The 20,188-nt window shown below is 40.3% G+C and overlaps 1 protein-coding gene across 1 annotated transcript in view; it reads left to right on the top strand.

The window, feature by feature from the left end:
• The window catches only part of LOC122797917 (zinc finger protein 302-like), a 116,271-nt gene that overhangs the window by 45,597 nt on the left and 50,486 nt on the right, over positions 1 to 20,188 (top strand). The window contains exon 2 of the mRNA XM_044066436.1: positions 469 to 595. Within this exon, the coding sequence (XP_043922371.1) occupies positions 469 to 595 (127 nt within the window). The remainder of the gene's footprint in view (positions 1 to 468; positions 596 to 20,188) is intronic.

Here is a 20,188-nt window from a genome sequence, read left to right as displayed (position 1 = left end):
TGATAGTGTAAATATATTTATCAGAATATTTACTGTAAAGAAGTATTTGCCAGAGTTTTTCTATATCATTTTAACTAAGTAAATGTCTTAATGCTGCATGACCTTGATGTTAAGAAAATCTATACTTGGATCATCACCAGAGCACAGAATGACCTGTGTGATCCTGAATGCAGTAAGTAAACATATTGTGTATATATAATTGATCTCATACGTTAATGCCCAAGTATCTTATATTGCTGTTACTGCTTACGAAGCAAATGAGCACAACTGGGCATCCTGGTTACTCATGCACTCCTGAAAGAGAAACGTTTTGATGAAGCTATCATTAAATAGGATGATAAGACAAAGAAGTAACAAGTGCAGCACTGCATGGTCACAGGTGGTTATATTCTTGTTGAATTTTGTTCAGATTACTCTGTTACCTACAATGAAACTGAGAATAAGCAATCAAATTCTGTATCCTTTCAGGTGCCCGAAACCTTTGATGATGTTGCTGTTGAGTTTTCAGGAGAGGAGTGGGAAATGCTGAGTAAACCAGAGAAAGAGCTGCACAAGGAGGTGATGGTGCAGAACTATGAGAACATGATTTCTGTAGGTAAGAGGGGGTTTCAGATGTGCCATTGTTAATAATGGGGTACCTGTAACTTCTTGTCTGTAAAATAGTAATGGCGTGTGAGGGGAAATGGTGAACTTGTTAGGAGATTGTCATTAACATGTTTGCTTCTTCCTGAAAATTAAGGGCTGTGTGTTAAATAATCTTGCCCAGTCATTCAGATTGTCTGTGTAATTTTTATTATTCTTTGTTTATGGTTTATAATTGTAAAAGTGTTGGTAGACTCTGCCATTATTCTTTTGATTAGTATGCCAATAATAATAATAAAACTGATACTACCCATTGTTCTGTATTACATCAGCCACATTGCTGCATTATCTTGTTAGAGATGGGTCCTGAGTTATTATAGTCCTTCTATGTGGCACATCTCATTACAAAAGGTTTCTCATCCAGGAAGAAAGAGGTCATAATCCCTCTCTACTCATCCCTCATTAGACCTATTATAGAATGCAACGCCCCATTTGGTATGCACCTCACTAGACACCTACAATAACTGTAAAGACCACAAAAATACCTCACTAAGAGGGTCTCAGGGCTTAGACACATGCCCTATACAGACAGACTCAAAAAACTCCAGCTATACTCTGTCTCTTATCACCTACTTGGGGGCGATCTGTGCTTGACCTACAAAGCCATGTCTGATCCAGAGCTGCTAGATATGCTACACCTAAAGAAATCCCAATCCCTCCATGCCACACGCTACAGAGACCAAACCCTCATTACCACAATAAACAGAACACGCTGGAGGGACAGGTTCCTAACCCAGAGACTTCCCATACTCTGGAACAAACTTCCCATTCACATCAAGTAGAGCATTTCACTGGCCCTCTTAAAGAGAAATCTTGACAAGTGGATGGGCAATAGGAAGTTCACCCCAGGGATCACTTCAGTGGCCTTGCTTGACAGGGGCACTGGAAACTAACTTTGGGCAGCATAATACCAGGGAATCTACTTGGGCTAGGCTTATATAGGGTCCAGGGCCGTTAGCCTAGTACACACCTATGAACCTATAGCATCTGATGATAATCCCACAATTGCAAATGCAGAGATAACTGTATAATACTGTTTTCACAATATTTATTTTAATTTAAATAGAACTGTTTTAAAACATTGTGTTTCTCCTCCTCTGAACCTCTTCAAGGCAAACAGTAGTACATGTAATGAATAATCATCTTACACTGAACTAATAAATTGACTTTGACCCAGGAAATAGCGACTGCATATGGCTTGTTAGCATGTAGCCTATTTTCCATGTATACTGCACTTTACAATGCTATGAATAGGCAGTTCTTCACATACCTTGTTGGGAAAGCTCTAACATCAAATGTTTATAGTACACCATACTTACACTGGTTTCTCTTCATTTGGACTGGGAGTCACCAGTAGCAAGACATTTTCTGGTCTGTAGACAGTTTTTCCCTTCCACACCTTGCTTAAGTTACATAAATTATTTTTTTCATAGGCAGGAGTAGTTGCATCTATAGGTATGGGACTGCAAGTTGCTGCCCACAATTAATTTTTTTGTTTTTAGTTAGGTATTGAACTTCATGGTTATAGTTGCATTTTAACGTAGGAGACTGCTTTTCCCTAAGCACATGTCATCATTCTTATCAGTCACAGAGCAACAGATTTCACTTAGGAAGAATTTATGATGAGATTCTGTTTATATTCCCCCAAACCAAATAGTTGTTGTTATGAGAGGGTGGTATTGCTATAGAAAAAGATCAAACAGTATTTTTTTTTCCAGGGGAAATAACACTATTTATAAAGTATGCTTGTGAAATAAATAAATGCAGTTTGCTAAATGCATAACATGACCATTCCTTAAATTTTATTTTATTTATTTATTTATTATTTGTTAACCGGGAAATTCTGACTAGTTGTTGTTGTTGTTTGTCTTTCAGTTTTTTCCCAGTAAGGGGTCGCCACATCGGAACTCCAGTCCGCTAATGATTGGCAGTAGATTTTTTACGAAACGCCGAGGTGCCAGCTCGACGCCCAACCTTCAATGAAGGAACGCCCATTTACACAGGCATGTCTTTCGAACTGTACCCAACCGCGGGGAGGACATGCAGACTCCACACAGAAGGCACTCCCAAGCCAAGTTGAGAATCGAACTGGAGAACCTCTTGCTGTGAGGTAACAATGCTAACGCCGTACCACCGCGGAAATAGGACAGAGCCTATTTTCAGTAGAGGCCTGAGGAGAAATGCTCCAGACGCATGTCTTTTGAATGTGGGAGGAAACTGGAGTACCAGGAGGAAACCTACGCAAACACAGCGAGGACATGCAGACTCAGAACAGAAGGCACCCCAGCTGAGAATCGAACCAGAGAACCTCTTGCTGTGAGGCGACAATTTTAACCGCTAAGATGCAGTCATGGTAGTAAACCAAACTGCATAAGCATATCAGTCCTTTTCAAACCAGAACTATATTCCTGCAGCTTTATGTAATTGTGCTTTACATGAATGGATTTTGTATTTACTCTTGAGAATAATTTTAAGGACCAATTGAAGAATTTAAGTTTAACAAATAATATGCAAAACAAAGAAATTATTGATGTTCTTCACATTGATCACTGCTGCAATAGCCTTAGCTATATGGGTTATATCCTGCCAATGATATGCCAGCTAACCAGCTAACAAAGCTTATGGGCACTTTCCACATGCCTAAACTGTCAAGCAGCTTGAGCTGAGCTGACTAAAACATACGTTTGGGAGTGAAGCCCTTCAGAGCTTTACTGATGCTGAAGAGTACACTCCTCTGAGGCTTTTGAGGATCAGCAGTTAACTTGTGCTTTCCTTAGCTGGCCAAGGGAGAACCACTCATGTTGGTCCTGGGAGAGGGAACAGAGAAGGTTTTCCTGTTATGTCAGAATGCTGTGCCCATCCATGTGGAAGTAGAGACTGCCATTAATAACATGGTTGGCCCATTTTTCATGTCAAAAAGAAAAGCAAGCATTTATCTACTCCTCTTCAACATTCTTTGAATGGGAGTAGTTTACTGGAACTGGCTCAGGGTTTGAATCAGGATGTTGGTGCTTCTTGTAAAGTAGTTTTCAGTAAAAGAAAGAGGGATGCCTACTTTCCTGAAGAGATTCAAGATTCTGAATCTGAACAGGAAGGTGCAGGGATGGATTCAGGCTTTTGTCCTCAGATTTCTGATTAAGACTCAGAGGAGAGCTCACTTTCTTATTCTCACTGTGGGGGGGTTCCTCTTTCTCTGAGTCTATTGCCAGAATGGCCCAGTATTTTCAGTGGGAGAACACTGAAATTTCTTAGTCCCTTAAAAATGCTATGAGTTGTTACAGAAGGATTTTCCAGAACCTACACCCATTCCTCTTGTCCTGTCTGCTTTAGAGGATGTGTGTCTAACCGCTTGCAGTTTTCCCTGATAGTTAGGCAGTTGTCCATAAAAAGGCAGATAGGATGTATAAAGTTCGTCAGTCTTTTAAATTTTTAAACACTATTCCCAAACCTGACCCAGCAGCTACAGCTTTCATTGACTCCTCTTCTGCCAAGCATTTAGTTAATTTCAATCCACTCTTTCTAATAAGGATGGGAAAGTTATTCTTATGTATGGGAAAATCGCGTATACTTCTGCAACTTTGAATTTCAGAATTTTAAATTATCAGGTTCATATGTTAATGGTTATTTTGACATTGTGAAAGTATGAGGAATGTTTTATCTACAGTTTCTTCTTGTGATGAAAAATCTGCTTTAAATAACTTGGTTTCTTCTACTGCACAGGTCACCACTCATTGTTTGCCAGGTGTGTATGACACTGTTGATACTTCTTCCAGGGCTATGGCAAATGGGACTGTTTTCAGGAGGTTTGTTGGCTATATTCTTAGAACCTTCCAGATGATGTTAAAAATTAGATTTTAAATTCTCCCTTGGATAGCGATTTAGTCTTTGGCCCCTCTGCTGTAGAGGTGATCAAAAAGTGTGACGAAAGGGGAAAGCTGATCCAGGGAAGACTTTTCAGCCCCCCTCTTGCAAATTGTCCAAGGGATTTTCTTTCTGCTCATTCAGTTTCAGCAAAAAACAGAAAAACAGTCTCAACAGAATTCAGATAAATAGATGTTTAAGAAGAAGTGGCCAGGATATTCCAAAAAGAAGTCTCAACCAAAACCAAGGACACTCCAACAAGTCTGAATATCTATTCAAGAGACCTTGTGACCCCCTCTCACCATGGCCCCTAGTCTGAATCTCCATTTTTCTCTTTGGTGACAGACTGTTTCAGACAAATGGGCACAGAAAATCATTCATCGTGGTAACAGATGACAGTGGAAGGGGGCAGTCCGCACCCTACAGGTCAGACTGTTTTGTTTCTTCCTGTTCTTCACCACATGCTGTCCCAAGGAATGGTAGAACCAGTTCCTCCTTCCATGGTGGGGAAGGGTTTTTATTCAAGGATGTTCTTATTCCAAAAGCAAGAAAACACTTTGAGAACAGTTCTTTCTTTCCTAAACCTAAATATTAAAATAAAAGTAAAATTAAAAAAAATGTTTTTGAAAATAAAAATTCAAAATGATGTCACTTCCAACTTGCTGGCTTTTCTTCTCCTTTCAAGTTTCCTGATAACATTAGATTTAAAAGATGCTTATCACAATTCTATTCATCCAGACTTTAGGCATTTCCTAAGGTCTTGTGCATTTGGATCACATCAGTTCTCTTACTTATCCTTTGGACTATCCACTGCACCAAGAGTGTTCACAAAGTGTATACCTCCAGTTATAGCTTATTGCAGGCTACAGGGTAACCACATTTTCAATATTGAGCCAAGTTGCTTGTCTTTGCAGAGTCTTTTTCCAAATGTCAGAATCTCTCTCTTGGTTTAAAGATCTCTTGCACAAGCTGGGATTTCAAGAGAACATTCAGAAGTACTTTTTGACTCCCTCACATAGGATTGTTTTCCTGGGATGTCCGGTAGACATCTGAGTTCAAAGAGCATTCTTTCCACAGGAAAAATAGATCTTTATTTAGAAATTTTCCCACTCAGATTTCAGTCACTGTGAGGGAATACCTCAGGATTTTGGGTCTCATGGCATCTATGATTCTCATGATACTTTTGTCACGACTCCACATGAGAAAGATACAGAGGTGTCTGAAATCCCTTTAGTCCTAGCATCAACACCCTTTATCTTTTTAGAACCCAGTACTGGGGTTTGTCAGAAAAGAAATTGCTTGGTAGAGACAACAGATATCCTTAAATCAAGGTCTCCCCTTCTCCCTCCCTCCTCCAATGCAGTCAGTCACCACACATACGTCAGACTTTGCTTGGAGAGCAGTTTTAGGAGAGATAAACATTCAGGGATTGTGGGACACCTAGAACAGATGCAAGCACATAAATATCAAGGAGATGCTTGCCCTGATACACTGTTAGAAACTCCTTGTGTTTTGACTGAAGAGTGCTCTCAAACAATCTGGAAGTATTTCGCTGATAAGTATAATTCTTGGCATTTTAACTTTTCAGAGTTCTGCATTGTCTTAATTTTTGCCTGACTGAATTATTTTATATATTTGCTGACATTGTTTTTTGTTTCTGATCTCTTTTGAAACTGTATTTCTCCCTTCCACCCACCCTGTTCCTGTGGTGTTTGTTATAGTTGGTGGCTTTGCAGTTGCCCACCCCTACTGTAAATTTGATCTGGTACATTCCTCCCAGTCTAGTGTTCATTCTACCTAATACAGAGCGAACATTTGAGAAGGCCTACCCACTTTGGTTCTTAACCTTGAATTATCTTCTGCTCCTCCTTGCTCCCCTTGCACTTTACTAACAAAAACATAAAAAAAATCTCCTTGTGTTCTGACTGAGTGTGAGTGTGCATCTCAGCTGATAAGTATATTTTTTGGCACTTTTTAACTGTTCAGAGTTGAATAAAACAACAATTGAATTTAGTTCAGAATACAGTTTGAATAAATTGCTTTCATTTAAACTGTATTTGCTTTAATACTGCTACACACTCAAGTGTGCTAGCTTGCACTGCACTTGAATTGTTTTTAGTGCTGTTTTAGCTGCTTTCTGGGAAAACAAAATTTAAGCTTGTTTCCTGCCTTTCCTGTAACTCGTCTAGTCCAGATACAGATATGCTGTATCCAGGACTGTTGGTAAGCTTCTCAGCCCCTCAAGCCTTTCTGTGTTGGAGGGAAGCCTTCTAGCTTATCAGTGGAAGTGGTAAGCACTAGGTAGCCTATCTACCACAAGAGGAGTGGTTTCTGTCCCAGAAATTTTAGCTTATTGGCCATTTTTTTCCATCTCTTTCAACTTTCTGGTTTAAAAGTCCACATCTCCGCTTGTTTCCCAAGCTTTTCTGTAACTAATCTAGTCCAGATACAGATGTGCTGTATCTAGGACTGTTTGTAAGTTTCTGAGTGGTGCCAAAGTCTGCTCTTCAATTTTTCCCTTAGATCTGCTAGTTCTCTCCTCATCTGCACTTTTACTAGCTTATTAGTTTAGCACTTTACCAGACATCTTGTAGCAATTATTGTAGCACACAAAAGTGCTACCAGCACTAGATGTTCTACAAGGAAACAGCTCCAGTATTTGTTAATGCCCACCCTTCCAGGGATGTTTAAAGGTCTGTTCCCTGTGTTTTCTCCTATTAGCCTGGTGACCTTGGGCATCCTGAGGCAATGTAGCAACTGCCTCATGTACAATGACAACCCTCTCCTCTTACCTCCAAACACTCGGACTTGTTGAGAGATACACTTGTATATCCAAACTGGAAGCCACGCACTCTCCAGCCAAGACTGGAATAGGTGGTCGAGAGGAGAAGGTCAACACTTGCACAACACATGGAACACATAGCCCTCCAGAACACACACCAGCACTGCCTTCACATAAAAACACAAACCACACCCACCTTTGCGAGGCTCTCAATAAAAATCTAGCCAAACAGCAGAGGCCTTCAAGGCAGAAATACACTCGACCACCACAACACAACACTAATCACGAGACACATAACTCTCCTAAACAGTGTGCCACTCAACCAAAGCCCCTAAGGCAAAACAGCATGCCCAACACACTAGTCATAGGTGACTTGATAGAGAGGCACAGTGATGTCCCACTCACTAGGTTGAATAAGGGGAAAGTAACAGTCAGCTGCCTGTCAGGCACTAGGATCAGCCACATAACGCATGCACTCAGGTCCCTCAACAACAGGTAGAAATATGACTCTGCCATTGTACATGTGGGCATGAATAATCTGTGACGTACCTCCCTGGACTGCATGAAGAGAGACATGGAGGAGCTCCTGGATTATGTAGCCCAAATGGGTATGACCCTAGAACTAAGCAGCATCCTACCATCACCCAGAATGATATGATACCACAGTACAAGCAGAAATTGATTGATTTCAACAATTGACTAAGTTTCTGGTGTCATTCTAAGGGGATCCAATATCTGTCTGCCTGGGGTGACATGATTGACAGACCTCGATGCTTTGCCAGAGATGGCCTGCATCTGTCACCCTGGGCTTCCAGATACTAGCCAAAGCTTTTGCCACCCCTATAGTGCCTTTTTAGGTGGTGTTCCAAAGACCAAATTACCACTGTAACAGCTACAAACAAATGCAATCTGAGAGTCATGCTGCTCAACATTAGAAGTCTAAATCTCAAAATGCACTCCTTCAAAGCATTCCTTAAAATGGAGAACATTGACATTTGTGCTGTAACAGAGACCTGGTTCAAGGCAGCAGAAAGCACCCCTACACTAACAGGCTATAATTCATTTCACACCTTTCGGCCCCAGAACTTGGAGCGAAGCTCCAATGGCTGTGGTGTTTCCATATTCATAAAGGATGCGCACACCTCCAGACTGGTAGCCCAACATAATGCATCTGAGATACTTCAGGTGCATCTAACATTGGGTAAGACAGCAATTCAGGCCTGCTATAGATCCCCAGCAATGTCCCAAGACTCACACTTCATGTTCCTGAGCAACCTGGAGAATATTAATGTCCAACCTAACACTCTCATACTGGGCGACTTCAACTACCCCTCCATTAACTAGGAAAACTGCTCATGTACCAATACACTTGCCCAATGCTTTCTGGAATTCAGTAATTCCAATGCTCTGGACCAGCTCTTTCTTACCCCCACCAGAGGTAGCAACATCCTTGACCTGGTCATTACTAATATGGGTGACCGTTGCTCTACAGCAATAGTCAACTCCTCCCTGGTTAGATCCGACCACAAACTAATCACCTTGGAAATCCACCCACACACACACAAAGGTAACCACCATGAAAAACTTCTCCAAAGCTAACTTTGGGCTCCTAAAAACAGAGGTGGCTAACTTCACGGCACCCATTCAAATAGAGAATAGTTGCATGACCGCCGAATTATACACCAATGCACTGTACGAACATGTACACAAATGCATGGATCTTGCCATACCCAATAGAACCAAGTTGCTCTCCTCAAAAAGCAGGAAGCCAATCTGGTGGTTCCCTGCCGTAAACAAACTCTAGAATAGAAGGAGGAAACTATTGCGGAATAAAGCGAAGTCTCAAGACTGGAAAAACTCCCTTATCAGCCTCAACAAAAGGTTGAGACCCCTCATCAAATCCTCTAAAGTTAGCTATGAAAACAGAACTGCAGCAGATAGTAAAGACAACCACAAGGCCTTCTGTAGCTATGTAAAGAATCTCCATGGCAATACCCAGATTTGCTCTGAGCTGCTGCACAATGGTACCTCCTATACCTAGCCGACAGATTCAGTGCTAACATTACCCCTCTCTTCCCCCTAAAAGGACCAATCACAATACCAGTAGATTGCCAGGCACCCAGTATTACTGCTGCACAAGTTAAAACAGCACTGTCCAAGGCCAAGAATACAGCTTCTATGGGACCTGACAATATCCCTGGCTGTGTTCTACATGAACTACAGAGTGAACTGGCATCTCACCTGTGTGCCCTGTTCAGTCACAGCCTTACCTCAGGCTTTGTCCCTACCGAATGGTGCACTGCTACAGTCATCCCTCTCCACAAAGGAGGAGCGACTGCAGACCCCAGGAATTATCACCTCATTAGCCTGATGAATCTGATATGCAAAGCTATGGAATGCATCATCATAGACCTAATAAACAAGGATGTAGGGAATCTCCAAACTCTGGATCCTACACAGTTTGGTTTTGTGAAGGGTAGATCATGCCTGCCCAACTTTGTTGACTTCTTTGAGTCAGTCACCAGAACTGTGGATGAAGGCAAGGTGGTTCATACAGCCTACCTTGATCTGGCCAAGGCCTTTGATATCATTCCCCACTCAGGAATCATAGAAAGACTCACTAAGCTAGGTATCAACTCCTATATCACTAGGTGGGTTGCAAACTGGCTTACAGATAGAACCCACAGTAGGAAAGTAGCTGATTTCAAGTCAGACTGCCGACCAGTCACTAGTGGAGTTCCACAGGTTTCGGTCCTGGGTCCTCTCCTGTTTGGTATCTACTTCTCTGACATCCAGGCCAACATGAAGGGACTCTGGCTGACAAAGTTCACAGATAATTGCAAGTTGGGAGCTATTATTAACTCCCCAAGTGATGTTGACATCCTACAGAAAGGCCTCGATGAGACCAACAACTGGTGTCAGAACCATGGCCTTAAGCTCAATGCCAAAAATGTGTCGTCATCCCCCTTGGGAAAAACCCAGTTCCCTTGAATTACCACATTGATGGTAGTCCACTGAACACAGAAGGCATTATAAGAGAACTGGGAACACAGGTTGACAGCAACCTCTCTTTTGACCATCACGTTGCCACTGTGGTCAGAAAGTCTTTCTATGTGGCACATCTCATTACTAAGGGTTTTGCATCCAGGAAGAAAGAGGTTATTGTCTTCCTGTGCTCTTCCCTCATTAGGACAATCATCGAGTACAATGCCCCATTTGGCATGTACCTCACTAGACATCTGCAACAGCTGGAGAGGCCACAAAAGTACCTCACAAAGATGATCCTAGGCCTTAAACACATATCCTATATGGACAGACTCAACAACTATTCTCTGTCTCATATCACCTACTTAGAGGCGATATCTGCTTGACTTCCAAAGCCATGTCTGATCCAGCTCAAATGCTACATCTAAAAAAATCCCAATCCCTCTGTACCACACGCCCCAGGAACCTCAACCACTTTACCACAGTCAACAGAACATGCTGGAGGGACTGGTTCATAACCTAGAGACTGCCCATGCTATGGAATAAACTTCACATACATGTCAAGCAGAACACCTCACTGACCCTCTTCACGAGAAATCTTGATGAGTGAATGGGAAATAGAAAATTCACCCCGGGGATAACTCCAGTGGCTTTACTCGACAGAGGCACTGGGAACTAAGGTCGGGTATGGGCTAGGCTTGTAAAGGCTTCAGGGCCATTAGCCTAGTACACACCTATGAACCTATGATCAAGGCATTCAATTCTCAGAACCACCTTTGGTCCCTGGGACCTCATGAAGTGGTTACAAACAATATCACAGTGATGTGGTACATCAACAACCAAGGGGGAACCAGGTCATACCCCCTTTGCAGATTAGCCATATTAGCTTAGAATATAGCTTCATAGCACAATCTCAGTCTGTAGGCATCCTTCATTCAGTCAGAGCAAAACTGTGTGGCAGACAAACTGAGCAGGACCAGGGAAGACCCTCACAAATGGAAACTAGATCTGAAGGTCTTCCAAGATTTAATCAATATGTGGGGAGTTCCTCAAGTAGACAGTTGATTGTTCAGAGCGGAGGCAAAATTCTGTTCCAGGACTCCATGCAAGAAGGCCTAGAAGAAAGATGCCTTTTCTTTTCTTTGAAAAGAAATGCTCTGTTGTACCTTTCCGCTGATATCTGGGGTACTTCTGAAGATTCAGAAAGACTCCCCCAAGATCATTGTGGTGACTCCCTTCTGGCCCTGGCAACCATGATTCTCCCTTCTTTTAGAAATGGCCAGGAGCAGTTACCACAAGCTTCTTCACAGAATGGATCTACTCACACAAGAACAGGAGTGTTTGATATACCCCAACATCAATCGTCTTCAATTGACTGTCTGGATGGAGAGGATTTATTTCCTTTTAGGATGTGCAGCAGATACTTATGAAAGCAAGAAAGCCTGCTACTAGAAAATCATTATTATCAAATGGAAAAGGTTTTCTAGTTGGTGGCAACAGCATAACATAACCAGCACTCATTCAGGGCTAGTTGTTCTCTGGTTTTACAATATTTGTGTTAGTTACTATCCTATGGCTTTTCTTATTCCTCTGTCAGGGTTCATTTATCTACTGTTTCAGCATGTCTGCCTCCTCTTTCAAGGCAGTCAAATATTAAAATGTTCTTGAAAGGGGTTTTGCATAAGAAGTCTCCACGTAAACTGGTAGCCTGTCCTTGAGATTTTAATTTTGTGTTAGGGAAACAAACACTTGCTCCATTTGAACCAGATAATCTGTCTAACTTGAGGTTTTTAACATGGAAAACAGTTTTATTGATTGATCTGAGGTCTGCAAGAAGGCTATCTGTGTTGCAGGCTCTTGCAGTGAGTCAACCCAACTTAATTTTCTTCAAGGACAGGGCTTCTTTGAGAGCTAATCCTTCTTTTATGCCTAAAGTGGTATTTAAGTTTACTTTGTCAAACTATCCATCTTCCCCATTTTCTTTCCTGAACCTAAAAATAATGGAGAAAGGTTACTCCATAACTTGGATGTCCACAGTCAAATAAGGCACTATCTTGTCAGACTAAATCTTTCAGGTCATTTGATCAATTGTTTGTTTCTTGTGAAGGTAAGAAGGGACAGCCAGTGTCAAAACAGACTTTTTCCATATGGTTGTCTAATGCTGTTACCTTTTGTTATATTTAGTCTATTTTAGACTGGGCCGAGGCCCCACTCTACAAAGACCTTGGCTTCTTTAAAGTTTTTTGGAAAGGTTCCACTCAAAGAGTGAATAAACTCAGAACAAAAAATAAAAAAAAGCCACTGTACAGTGAAAGTTCGACACTCAATTTAATAAAACATTAAAAATCAAACAAAACTAAGCACTTTCACTCTATTATTTATTTCCAAAGCACAGAAAGACCACCAAACAAATACAAAATAAATAAAAGAGCTGCACCAGAATCCAATAAAGTAGATTTATTTAGCGCTTTTGTTTTTCATTGAAAACTTCTTCAGAATACAAATACATCAAAAACACTGACCCTACTTATACCTCTCCACTTAATTAACTTAATTAGAAAAATCTTTGTACCAATAATTAAATAACTAAAAGGTACATACCACTTAAAAATGCACACAGCATATAAAGGACATAAAATAAACTATAAATATTTGAATATAACTTACATAATATATACACACACATACGAAAATGACACAATATACATTTTAGGAAATCTTGAATTACATAAAACCTTCAGCTTTTAACCTAAGGATAGAACTTATGGAAACAGTACTATTTAAACCTGGGTGCTCAGTGGCATTGGATCTAATTATTGGTACAAAGATTTTTCTAATTAAGTTAATTAAGTGGCTAGGTATAAGTAGGGTCAGTGTTTTTGATGTATTTGTATTCTGAAGAAGTTTTCAATGAAAAACGAAAGTGCTAAATAAATCTACTTTATTGGGTTCTGGTGCAGCTCTTTTATTTATTTTTTTATTCGTTTGGTGTTCTTTCTGTGGTTTGGAGTGTTTCTGTGATGGGAAGGAGCTGACAACTCGGATCCACCAACTATTTGTTCCTTGGCACAATCGCTGCATACCCTAAATATGACAGTGGGAAACCTAGTCCTGCTTATGGAGAGGCTGACCCAACAACCGGACAATTCACAGTTTTCTCGACCAAATAGGTTGAGCGGACATACTATGGAGGATGAGAGCAATATGAGTGGCATTACTCCAGTCCAGCGACAGCAGCATTCGCACCACAGCCAATCAGGGACCGAGGATTTGCATGCAGGTTTAAATCCTGACAACAGGAGGGGTGGAACCTCCTACAATGGAAGCAACACACTTACTCAGTGGCTGGAAGGTGATGGAGAATGGCGTCTGCGTGCTGCATCTTCACAACATTCTACTGAGGATAATGGGACTTTGTGTGAGCAGTTAAAGCAGTTTGAATTTCTAACTTCCGACTATCGCAAACTGCAACTTGAAAACAACTATCTGAGAGAATGTAAGTGGAGAGAACAGATCCCTAAGGGCCTTTGGATGTGGAAATTTCCAACAGGTCTGGTAAGGGACTCCGTTTTACATGTTGAACTAATAGAACTTTTAACAAACATGGTTGCGAACTGTTGGATTGTCTTATTGGGGACAATGAGAGAAGAATGTCTGATTTATCAGGCAGGATAAAAAGACTTGACAACAACATTCATACGGACTTGTTATTTGAGTCTAAGAAAGAGGAATATTTTAGCCTTTTTAAACAAATTGATACATATTTTTTTGAATTAAAGCAAAGGAAGGATAACAAACACAAAAGGGATGAAAAGAAATATGCTCAACATAGGGCATATCCACCACCCCCATTGAGTCAAAATAGATATGACAAGTATGGTAATAATACTGAACCTGTGTATAATAGTAATTTTAGAAACTTTAACAACAATAATGGCATGGATGATGACATTGAATTTAATTTTGACCCTTTAGAATACCCCCCTCTGAAGAGGTCCGAGCAGTTAAAGAATCAGAGAGGGGGAATGAGTCACTACAGTCGCAATTACAGGGGGAGGGGGAAAACATACTAAATGTTTTAAATACAGTGGGTGAATGTAATTTGGGACAGTGTGTCAACATTGAGCCTTCATTTGTTTGTTGTTTGTCTTTCGGCTTTTTCCTGGTAAGGGGTCGGCACAGCGGAACTCCGGTCCGCTAATGACTGGCAGTAGATTTTTACGAAACGCCGAGGTGCCAGCTCGACACCCAACCTTCAACGAAGGCATGCCCGTTTACGCACACATGTCTTTCGAACGCTACCCAACCACGGGGAGGACATGCAGACTCCACACAGAAGGCACTCCCAAGCCAAGCCGAGAATCGAATGGGAGAACCTCTTACTGTGAGGTAACAATGCTACCGCTGTACCACTGCGGAATTAACATTGAGCCTTCATTTACCTTACTGAATAACTCTTGTGGTGATTTTAACATTTACAACTACAGTGATTATGTTTTTGACAACAGGATTGCAAATGTATTTGATAAAGGCCTGTCGTTTGTTCCCATTAAAGATGCTATACTGGATGATGTTCTAGTAAATCTAAAACCATATACCAGGAAGTTAAACTTTCAATTTTATTTTAAAGGAATGACATCTAGCTTTACAGAACATGATCCTTTTAGAAAGACTAGTTGCTTTAATCCCTCTTTACACCCCATTGTGCAGACATTTGAAAAAATGTGTGAGCATGACTTACGCAAACTTTTTAGGAAAAAAGGTCTGTTTTTAAGGGAAGCTAACAACATGGACAGGGAAGAAGTGAAATTGGTTCACGGTATTTGTGACAATAAGGAAATAAGAGTCATGAAGCCGGACAAAGGGGGTGGGTATTATGAACAGTAATTCATATATTGACAAAATGTTTAGTATACTGTACACAGACACCTATTGTGAGATTAGCCTGAACAAAAAGAATATTTTGTACAGAAAAGTTGACATCATGTTAGATGAACTTACATTGAACAGACAAATTAGTCTTGATGAGCATCAATTTATGGAAGTAAAATGCCCAAAAATTCCCACAATATTTGGTATACCAAAGATATATAAGGACTTAGAACCCCCCCCGACCAATAGTTGATGCAAAAGCATCCAAGACCTATTTTATTGCCAAGTTTATAGACAGAACTGAAAGCTACACTTAAAGAATGTTCATAGATTGTTAAAGACTCTTGGGATTTCCTTTGTAAAATTAACAGGAGCATGTATGAGGATGGACTTTTTTTCGTCACCATCGATGTTAGGGATTTATTTTCTGTAATTCCCCGTGATGTAGACATTGACTGGTTTTATCTTTTCCTCTGTCAACAGACACATATTAGTCATAAATGTATCTTGACCCTCAGAACACTTATGGAACTGGTTCTAGACACCAATATCATTGTATTTGAGGAACAGCTCTTTAAACAATGTGCCCCCATTTTTGCTAATATAGTTTTAGCATTTTGGGAAACAGAATTTGTCTTTAGCAGCAGTTTTACAAAACATTGGAAATATTATGGTCATTATTGGGATGACATAATTATTTTATGGAATGGTGATGAAGAAGAATTAGGTTTTTGGCCTTCATCAAGGACAGCACTGATTTTTGGATTTCACCCACACAATAGGACATGAGGCAATAAACTATTTGGATATTACTATCAGTAAGGATAAAGATGAAAAGGGCTTTAAAACAACTATTTGTAGAAAGCCCACTTATTCCAACACCCTCCTACATTTTGACAGTTTTCATCCATTACATCAGAAAAAATCTTTGGTAAAAGGACAGGGTGTTCGGTTAGCAAGGATGGTATCTGAGTGGGATGATTTTTTTTACATCAAATTCATGTGTTGAAAGGGATGCTTACACAGAGGTTATCCCCATGTTTTTGTAGATAATATATTACAAGAGGGTGTTGCTAAGAGGCAAAGGGGTCATTTTGTACCACTACTTGGAAAGGGAAGTGACATACATGACAATGTGCCAAGGTCTGAAGCCACTGTTTTTTAAAAAATCAGCTATTTTTAGCTATAATAAGCAATTTTCAGATATTAGTGAAATTATACAACACAACTGGAACTTGTTTAATACCAGTAAAGACTATGTGGACCTAGTGGGGACATTCCTTAAAATTGTATATGAAAAGGACATCACTTTTAAAAATATGCTAGAGAGAACACATAAAATTAACACTGATATGGGTGGTATGTTAAAATGTGACTTCTGCCTACAATATAAATTTATTATTGAAAGCATTGAGGTAGCATTACCAAGTTATGGTAAGCATCTCCTTGGGAAGACATTTTCCTTTAGTAGTAAGGCAGTAGTTTACCTTGCCCAGTGCACAAAGTACCCAGGTTTTTACATAGGGAAAACCATCAATGCCCTTAGGAGCAGGGTTTACCAACATTTCTATGACATCAATAGACAAGACACGAAAAATGCTCTGGCAGTGCATGTTCATAAAAAAGAAGGACACAGTTTTAAGTTTATGATTTTAGAGCAAGTAACATTGGGGACAGAGCAGGTCTGCTCAGTGATTTTTTTTTTAGAACTAAGGTGGCAAATTAGATCCAATGCCACTGAGCACCCAGGTTTAAAAAGTACTATTTCCATAAGTTCTATCCTTAGGTTAAAAGCTGAAGGTTTTATGTAATTCAAGATTTCCTAAAATGTATATTGTGTGATTTTAGTACGTGTGTGTATATATTATGTAAGTTATATTCAAATATTTATAGTTTATTTTATGTCCTATATATGTTGTGTGCATTTTTAAGAGGTGTGTACCTTTTAGTTAATTAATTATTGGTACAAAGAGTTTTCTAATTAAGTTAATTAAGTGGAGAGGTATAAGTTTAATTAATTTCTTTTGCATAGCAATTATACCCCTTGTAACTGCGGTGGTGTTGTTGTGGTAGCGTTGTCGCCTCACAGTAAGACGTTATCCTGTTTGATTCTCAGCTAAAGCGTCTTCTGTGTGGAGATATGTGTGAATGGGCGTACCTTCGTTGAAGGTTGTGCATCAGAGCTGGAAACTCAGTACGTAAAAATCTACTGCCAATCATTAGCGGACCGGAGTTCCGCTGTGGCGACCCCTAACTGGGAAAAGCCGAAAGATACAACAAGTGGAGAGGTATAAGTAGGGTCAGTATTTTTGATGTGTTTGTATTCTGGAGAAGTTTTCAATGAAAAACGAAAGCGCTAAATAAATCTACTTTATTTGATTCTGGTGCAGCTCTTTTATTTATTTCCTATTATTTATTTATTTTATTTTACATTTGTTGACCGGACTAGTCCAACTGGATATATGTCCATTTTCAGTGGGGGTCCGGGGAGAAAAGCTCCACAACACACAGTAATATTTATAGTAAATGACATTTTACAAATACAGGTACAAAACAGATTTTTGCCGTTGTGATTCTGCTTACAGAATCTAAGTTCTTGTCAGCTATGGTTAGACATACAAAGAAATCTCTAATAACACTTTAAACAGTTAACTCACACTCTCTTTATTGTTTATAGAAAAATAACTAGCTTATACAGGTATGGAGATTAATAATCAGAGATAAGTGAGGAAGTTAATCGGGGTTAGCACAGGGGCATAACCATTGTGATTTATTACATATATAGGGATATATTACTCACGCTGATGAAGCCCTGAGTAATAATAGGGTGAAACCACTTTGTTTTGGTTTGATTTTAATGTTTTATTAAATCAGGTATCGTAATTTCACTGTGCAATGGTGTTTTTTATTTATTTTTTTTAGAAACGGTTGGATTCTAGAAGTATTCTAGAAGCTCATACTTGGTCCTCTATACTTACTTTTACAAAGCACTATAATCTGGAGTCCTTCTCTAAGTCAAGATTATGATTTGCTAGGACTATTCTCCAGGGGCTCCTTCGCCCTTCTCCTTCCACTTCCTAAATATAGTTAGCTATGGTAATCTATCCATATAGCTAAAGCTACTTTAGTAGTGAACAATGTGAAGAACATAGTACTGTTTTTTTGTTTTGTTTTTTCTTTTCACTTTTCCTGGTTAGGGGTCGCCGCAGCGGAACTCCAGTCCGCTAATGATTGGCAGACGATTTTTTATGGTGCTGAGATGCCAGCCCGATGCCCAACCTTCAACAAAGGCACACCCATTCACGCATGTCTTTCGAATGCCACTCGACCATGAGGAGGACATGCAGACTCCACATAGAAGGCACTCCAGCCGAGAATCGAACGGGAGAACCTCTTGCTGTGAGGCGACAATGTTACCGCTGCACCACCGCGGCTTATCGTGAAGAACATAGTACAGATCAGCTTGATATACAAATGATATTATTCTTTATAAAACTCCAGCTAGCTATGCTGGCATATGTTACATATCCACTGCCCTACTTCTCCTGGCATAGCTGGCAGTACCTCACATTGTTACAAGTTCAATTTACAAAACTGTGAAGAACATAGTACAGTTTTGTAAATTGAACTTATAACAATGTGAGGTATTGCCAGCTATGCCAGGAGAAGTAGGGCAGTGGATGTGTAACATATGCCAGCATAGCTAGCTGGAGTTTTATAAATAACGATATTTGTATATCAAGCTGATTTGTACAGGTGATTGTGTTGAAAATGTTTGTAAAGTTGCTTGCGTTAAAAAATGCAACAACAGTGGGGTCCTGCTGTACAGAAAAAAAGAAATACACCTGAATGTCAGACTGTATTATATTATAACTGTTGAAACTAATATTGTAACAGGGGATACTGGAAGAGAATAGTTAATCTCAGGCCAGCTAACTTTGAAAAATAGTCTGCAATTAAATTACCTGGTAGGCCATTAAGACTGTATCTTAAAAGACAAGTGAAACTCACTCTTCCAAGCATGTCCAGAGGTCAGCTTCAGGTGTACTCTCCAGTTCATCTGGTGGAATTGGGCATCCTGAGGCAATGTCACAACTGCCTCATGTATACAGTCATCCCTCTCCTCTTGCCTCTAGACACAAACACTTGTGAGATATGCAAATATGCAGCCAGACTGGAGGCTAAGCGCTCTCAACCCATGACTATAACAGACAGTCAGGAGGAGAAGAGCACACTAGCATCACACCACCAATCACACATGGATCTACAAAACAAGCACCGGCAAAACATACACATAAATACACACAAACATATTCGAAGGCACTAGGTACCAATCTGAAAAAGAAACAGTGCCCTCCAAAGCAGACAAGCAAGCAACCTGCACCTCCAAACACAAGCCAGAAAACACATAATTCACCTCAGCAGTGTGCCTCATGACAGCCCCTAAGGCAAAACACCATATCCAACACGCTAGTAATAGGAGACTCTACAGTAAGGCACACAGATGTTCCACTCACCAGGCTGAACAAGGAGGAGGTTACTGTCAGCTGCCTGTCGGGTGCTAGGATCCGCCACATAACACAGGCACTTGGGTCACTCCAGAACAAGTATGATGCTGTCATAGTACATGTTGGTGTGAATGATCGAAGACGTACCTCCCTGGACTACATGAAAAGAGACATTGAGGAGCTCTCTGATCATGTAGCCCAAGCTGGTAAGACCCTGACCTTGAGTAGCATACTACCTTCACCTAGAATGATACCACAATACAAAGACAAAATTATCAATTTCAACAATTGGCTAAGCTTCTGGTGTCATTCTAAGGGGATCCAGTGTCTGTCTGTCTAGGATAACATGATAGACAAGCCACGCTGTTTCGCCAGAGATGGTTTGCACCTGTCACCCGTAGGCTTTCGAATACTGGCCAAGGCTCTTGCCGTCCCCATAGTGCCTTTTTTAGGCAAGGCTCAAAGGACAAACCAACCACTGTAACCAGCACAGGTAACCAAAAACTAAGGGTAATGCTACTCAACGCCAAAAGTTTCA

Source organism: Protopterus annectens, chromosome 3.part1 (assembly GCF_019279795.1).
Source record: "Protopterus annectens isolate FY-2018-M chromosome 3.part1, PAN1.0, whole genome shotgun sequence".
NCBI classification, from domain to species: Eukaryota; Metazoa; Chordata; order Ceratodontiformes; family Protopteridae; genus Protopterus; species Protopterus annectens.
Note: the sequence above shows the minus strand (reverse complement) of the source record. Positions and strands in the feature narration are given on the sequence as shown.